Source organism: Phascolarctos cinereus, unplaced genomic scaffold, assembly GCF_003287225.1.
Source record: "Phascolarctos cinereus isolate Bilbo 61053 unplaced genomic scaffold, phaCin_HiC Scaffold_3;HRSCAF=262, whole genome shotgun sequence".
In the NCBI taxonomy this organism is placed as follows: domain Eukaryota; kingdom Metazoa; phylum Chordata; class Mammalia; order Diprotodontia; family Phascolarctidae; genus Phascolarctos; species Phascolarctos cinereus.
Genome location: NW_027555736.1, coordinates 187,952,752 through 187,959,080, shown reverse-complemented (window position 1 = coordinate 187,959,080; position 6,329 = coordinate 187,952,752). Strand labels below are relative to the sequence as shown.

At 43.7% G+C, this 6,329-nt stretch overlaps 1 protein-coding gene across 1 annotated transcript; it reads right to left on the bottom strand.

Moving 5' to 3' along the window:
* Window positions 1-1,476: 1,476 nt before the first annotated feature.
* LOC110223605 (photoreceptor outer segment membrane glycoprotein 2-like) lies at window positions 1,477-5,800 on the bottom strand. Its single transcript, XM_021009215.1, has 3 exons — window positions 5,220-5,800; window positions 3,222-3,468; window positions 1,477-1,683 (listed from the first exon to the last, which is right to left on the bottom strand). Exons 1-3 carry the CDS (start codon window positions 5,798-5,800, stop codon window positions 1,477-1,479), a joined length of 1,035 nt encoding a protein of 344 aa, XP_020864874.1.
* Between the last annotated feature and the right edge of the window lie 529 nt (window positions 5,801-6,329).

Here is a 6,329-nt window from a genome sequence, read left to right as displayed (position 1 = left end):
CCAGCAGCTACTCATCACCCTGATGAGTGATATGCAGAAGTGACATTCCCAACCACATTTCCTACAGTGGTGAAGAATGCCAGGCCTGAAGTCAGGAAGACTCATCGTCCTGAGTTCAAATCTGACCTCAGACACTTACTAGCTGTGTGACTCTGGACAAATCACTTAACCCTGTTTGCTTCAGTTCTTCATCTGTAAAATGAGCTGGAGAAGGAAATAGAAAACCACTCCAGAATCTTTGTCAAGAAGATCCCAAATGGGGTCATGAAGAGTTGGAAGTGACTGAACAACAAATTCTCAAGGAGCTTGTAGTTCAATGAACTTTGTGAACTGTGTGACTTTTTAATAAATTATCTTTCAAAATTTAGCTAGAGTGATCCTCAGATGGTAGCCTGTTCTGTTCCCTGCACCCAAAGTCTTTTAAGAAAGAGTCCTAGATCTCACCCAAGGGAAATTTCCCCGCAGTCTCTAATCAACAAGCTGGCTTCTTACCAGTCTTTTCCTTCAGCAATCTGAAGCAGGGTTGGCATCTTCCATCTTGACGTGGCCAAAGTGACTGCAGAAGAGGAAGAGACTCCCAAAGAGAACTGAAAAGCTCTCCTCCATTCTTCTCCTGCAAACTCCACCCCTACCCCTCACATGGGCACAGGGCATGTATCTCCACCAATGAGGACCCTATCAATGAGCTTTAGGACTGGGGTTGCATTGGAAGAACAAGCCAGGTGCCAGGAGATGCCTATTTGAGAATCCAGATCATCTCCACTGTGAGATGATGCTTTGGAGAAGGGCTTTAGTGAATGTGAAATGTTTTGTTCTCCTTAAAATCACCAAGCTATCATTTTAGACTTTACTATTTCCAATAGAGTGAAATTGGTGGGGGTGGGTGGGGAAAGACAGAGAGTACATTTATTGTGCTGAGGTTACAAATAAAGAAGGAAGACAGATAGTCCCTGCTCTCAAGGAGTTCACACTCTACCTGGGGGAGACAACACACGAGAGTTCAGCCCCAGGGCTGAGGACCAGAAGTCTTTAGGGAGTAGTAGGGAATTTGTCCCACAGCCTTCAGGGACTGACCCATCACCAGAGAGGACTGAATCTAAGGGTCAAAGTGGAAGGAGAATGTCCAGTTCTTTTCAGTAGAGTCAGGAGGGGGGTGGTAAGGGAATGGGGCATTGGCAGGAAGTTCAGAGGTAGACTCTGGGTAAATGTGGAGGAGGAAAAACAGCCTCTCTGGAGCAGCAAAGACAGCAAGGGGTATTCTCACCAAAAGACAAAAGAGACAGAGGGAACAGACAAGAACTGTCTAATCTACTGAATCTGTCACTTCTTCGGTTATGGCCAGGGTCATTCTTCTTATTCACATATCTTTACTTCCACTGACAGCTTTTCTGGTAAATATAGAAATTAGTCTCTCCAACAATCCCAGTTAGGCGCAGCTGGCTGTACTTAAGAATTATTTGGCCTCTAGTTATTATTTTAAATGTCTTTATTGAGATTTGGCGACCCAGAGACAGTAGACACTTGATCAGCTTTTCCAAGGTTTTGGATGAAATTCAGATTGTACTTGACAGTGTCTACGAGGCTGTTTTCGAGGAGCCATCCATCAGAATCCAACTCAGGCTCATCGGGCCGTACATTCTTCAGTGACGTTTGTAGGTATCGAACACCGGTGAGAACACAGAGCTATGTAGAAACAGACAATTAGCAAATGCCACCCATTTTAAAAACGGGGCAGCAAACTGAGGTGCCACCCACACGTGATAGGTGTCAAGTCACGAGCAGAATGAGCCCCCTCCTTCCCCGTGTGTGGATTTTTATCTTTTTAGTTCATGTCCTCCCCCAGAAGAGTTCATCCTGTCACTGAGAACAGGATGCAGTTATCTCATTCTCAGGACATTCTACATTTTTCTCCACTCCTGTCCCCCCTTCATTCTCTCACACTCACCTTCTCTTGTTCACGTCCAATGAACTCTACTCTTCTACCCACCAACTAATGCATAAAACTGCTGAGTTACTCTTTCTTACCTTTCTTCAGTCCATCTTCTCAGTCCCATTCTTCCAACCCTCAGTTTTTCCTGAACTAGAGCTTTCTATTCTTCTCTCTCTTTTTTTAAATTTTTTTGCTTTTTGGTGAGGCAATGGGGTTAAGTGACTTGCCCAGAGTCACACAGCTAGTAAATGTCAAGTGTCTGAGGCTAGATTTGAACTCAGGTCCTCCTGACTCCAAGGCCAGAGCTCTATCCACTGCACCACCTAGCTGCCCCTATTCTTATCTCTTTTCACAGCTAAAGCACTGGGCCTGAGTTCAAAATCTAGCCTCAGACACTTACTAGCTGTGTGACCCTGGGCAAGTCATTTAACATCTGCTTCCATTTCCTCAACTATAAAATGGAGATAATAATAGCTATCTACCTCTCAGGATTGTTATGAGGAAGTGTTTAGTACGGTGCTCCCTCCTTCCTTCCTTTTCTCTCAATTTTTTATTCTCATTTTTTTCTATTTACTTTTTTTAATCTTCCCTTCTGTTTTTCTTCTCTCTCTTTTCTTCTATTTTTCTCACTTCCTACATTTTTTGTTTTGCTTTGTCCTGCATCTGATGTCCTCCCTACTTGTTTTCTCCCTCTTGTCACTTTCAACTTCTTTTTAAGCTCTTTTTATTAGTCTTCCTTATCTTTCTAGCTTTACAAATTATCCTTTATTTATTAGCCCCAGGGATAAAGACCAGAAGTCTTTAGGGAGTAGTAGGGAATTTGTCCCACAGGGTGGTCAGCCTTCTGGGACTGACCCATCACCAGAGAGGACCCAACCTGAGGGTCAAAGTGGAAGGGGAATGTCCAGTTCTTTATTTGCTTTATTTGCTCTTCCTATCGCCTGTCCAGCTCTTTTCTTCCCTAGGTATGACCCATAACTACCTGCTGCCCAAACTCAACATGACTAACATGTTGACGGGAGGACAATTCTAGTGGAAGAAGTTGGAGAAAGAAAGAGCTGATGATTTTGGGATAGGAGGAGGGAAGGGAAGAGAATAAGCATTTTATAGCATCTACTAAGTGCCAAGCGCCGTGCTAAGCACAGTGGACGGGGAAAGTATGACACCTACGGATCTTAGATCAAACTAGGACAATCCACTTGACTGGGGTTTTATCTAGCATTTTTTATTTTATTTTATTTTATTTTATTTTATTTTTGGCCAGAGCAAGCTTTCTGGGAATTGTACTTACCTCAAATAACCAGATGATAAGCACCACCAGTCCAATGGAACGCATGATGTGGGTATAGTAATCTAGCAGGGCTTCACGGCAGCCCCTCATCCAGACATTTAGCTCCTCGGTGAGAAAGTCATAGTTGTAATGGGCAGTGTTGTTGGTGAGCTGGTGCTGGATACAGGGACGCGGGGAGCTGGGGTTGCAGCAACTGAAAGGGACACCATCCACTAAGAACTTCCCATCAATGTTATTCTTCAGACGGCTAGAGGAGGGAAGCAGCAAGAAACAATGACTCGCATCAAGACAACTTTCAGCCTCCTTGACTAACCGGAGACACCTAACCCCCCCCCCCCAAGGAGGCGATGCAGAGACCACAAATCCTTCATTTATTCAAACTGGGTATGTGGGGGAAAAGACCCATGTTTTTCTCCTTCCCTTAGAAGTTGTGAGACTTGTCTATTTCAGGTACAGTTAACCCTGCAGTGCCTCCTCCCTGGGAGGACAGATCAAAAAATAAATACCGCACCCATGTGGCAATGTGACAAAAATGTAAGTTTTGTCCAGAATGGTTATTTCTATTCTGCTTGTTGTATTAACTGAAATGTCTATTACTTAGGAAACAGATTAGTAAGATGGAAAACATCTGGCCACCAAAACAATGCTCGCCATGAGCCAGGTCTTCTAAGACTCACACCTGACAACGTATAGATGACCCCAGGTGGGCACAGTTTTTGAGGGGTCAGTGCTCCTTGAGTGAAAGCCCTTGAGGTACACATAATATTCAGAAGACATCAAGAACAGACCCTTGGCCTGGAGACATGGGGAGGTCAGGGGATGTGCAGTTACTGCTGCAAAGAGCTTCTAGCCCATAGCTGTTCTCTTTTCCCTCTCTGCTGGTGCTTAGGATGCCCGAATTGAAGTGGATGGATTTTTGCCAAGTTCATCTCATCATGGACTCAGGATTATAGATTAAATGAATAATATGGGGATAATCAGACCAGGTAATGTGCTTTGAGATCCCTCTATGAAAAGCAATATGGTTAGAGCATTTTTCCAGCTGAATGGAATGGTCATAAATGAAATATTACAACTACTACTCTTTTCACTGAACCAATAATTTTTAGAGAAGAGTAGAATTCCTTTCTGGAACATTTAATTTTTATTGAGTTTTATTTTAAATTATGGGCTCTCTAACCTCTTAAATGGTCTGCTTTGTGGTGAGAGTCCCAACATATTCTGGAAAGAGATACCTCGAGGCAGTGAGACTAGGATTGAAGGATCATAGATTTAGAGCTGAAAGAGACCTTAGGGATATCAAGTCCAACTCTAATAAAGTGGAGAAACTGAGGTTGGGAGAGATTAAGTGGATTGCTGGCCTCGAACAGTGACCTGGGGCAACTCATTTAACCTCTCAACCTCAGTCTTCTAGTGTATAAAATGGGAAAATAATAGCACCTACCTCCCAGGGTTGTTGAGAGATTAAAATGAGAAAATAATGTAAAGCACTTTGCAAACCTTAAAGAGCTATATAAGTGCTAGCTATTATTAATTCTAATGCCTTCCTTCTATTTATTTCCTGTTTATCCTGTTTATAGCTTGCTTTGTCTATGTTTGTTTGCATTCTGTCTCCCCAAGACTAGATTGTAAGTTCCAGCAGGAATTGCCTTTTGTTGCTTTTTGAGTTCCCAGAGCTTAGCATAATGCCTGACACATAGTAGATGCTGGATAAATGTTTATTGATGCATTATTATTGCCCAAAGTTCATACAGGTAAGCAAGAGCCAGAGGCAGGAGTTGAACTCGGGTCTTCACAACCCTAATGCCAACTACTCCACTATACTCCCGCTGAACTCTCTTCCCTGGCCCATTTGCTGCCTTCTAGAATCAGCTTGTGGCCTAGAGAGGAAATTGCACTCATAGAGCTACTAGAAGAAGACTAGATCCTCTGTCAGAGTCTACTCCCCTGGTGCCTTCTGGGAGCAAAGCTCTCTCCATCCCCATCAGGGACACTCACTCCACAACCTCCCTCGATGCCATGTTCAGGTATCGTGCGGATATCCACTGGATCTCAAACCAGTCCCTGAAACTGTTGTTGCCGCAGCACTGAAAGTGAATCTGTAGCATGTCAATGGTCTTCTTCAGGAAGCAACGTCCTGGGATATCTGTGTCCTTGTAGAACCTGATGGCTTCTCTCAGACCCAGGTACAAAGACTCCTCTAGTTCCTTCCTTGTGGTGTAGCACATAAACGCACCTGCCAGGAGGCAGAACGTGAAGCAGAAGGCAAAGGCAATGTAGGGAAGCAGGACCAGCCTCCAGCGTCTGTACCTGTGCACATCGGAACAGTCATAACAGATCTTGCCACCAAGGAAATTGATGACACAGGCAATGAGACCCACGGAGATGAGCGTGTTGGAGGCGGAACTGATTTCTCCCTTGGCCAACACCTCGATTCGCTTGTTGATCTCGATCTTTAGGAAAAGACCAAGACTGAAGAGTATGAATCCGGTCATCACGGACAACCAGTTAAGAATCCACAGTATCTGGGCCAGTTTGTTCCGTCTGTATTTAGTGAAGGTCACTTTAAGGACAGCCATGGTCTCACTGACATCGGAATAAAAATATCTTTGGAAGGAAGGATTTGATTTCTGACACTGTAGGGGGAAGAAGCCTATAGAGAAAAGGTGAGATTACAGGTTTTGATTATTTTTACGTATTTTGTTTAGTTCTATACACTGATATGGAGCCATTCTGTCAAGAGTCCAATTCCCAATTCCACTCCCCGCACCCCTCCCCCTCCCACCATGAGGTTGCATATAATTCCCTAAAGCTAGAAAGTATGAAATATGGAAAGAGAAGGATGCACTGATTCTACTATACCTCTGCTGCACATCCTAGGTGCTCCTGAGTAAGTAGAATGACTGCCTATACTATAAGTCAGAAAAAGGGTAATAGTTACCTGTACTTAAGAGTTACCTGCTTATAAATGCCTGTTCTAAATGTTCTGAAATATAGAACAATGTTGAATGGGTGAGAGAGTTCCAAGGAGACTTGTCTATTAACAGTGTCTGTCTGGGTTTCAAAAACAGGACCAATGTGCATCCTGACATAGGAAAAACTGTGATA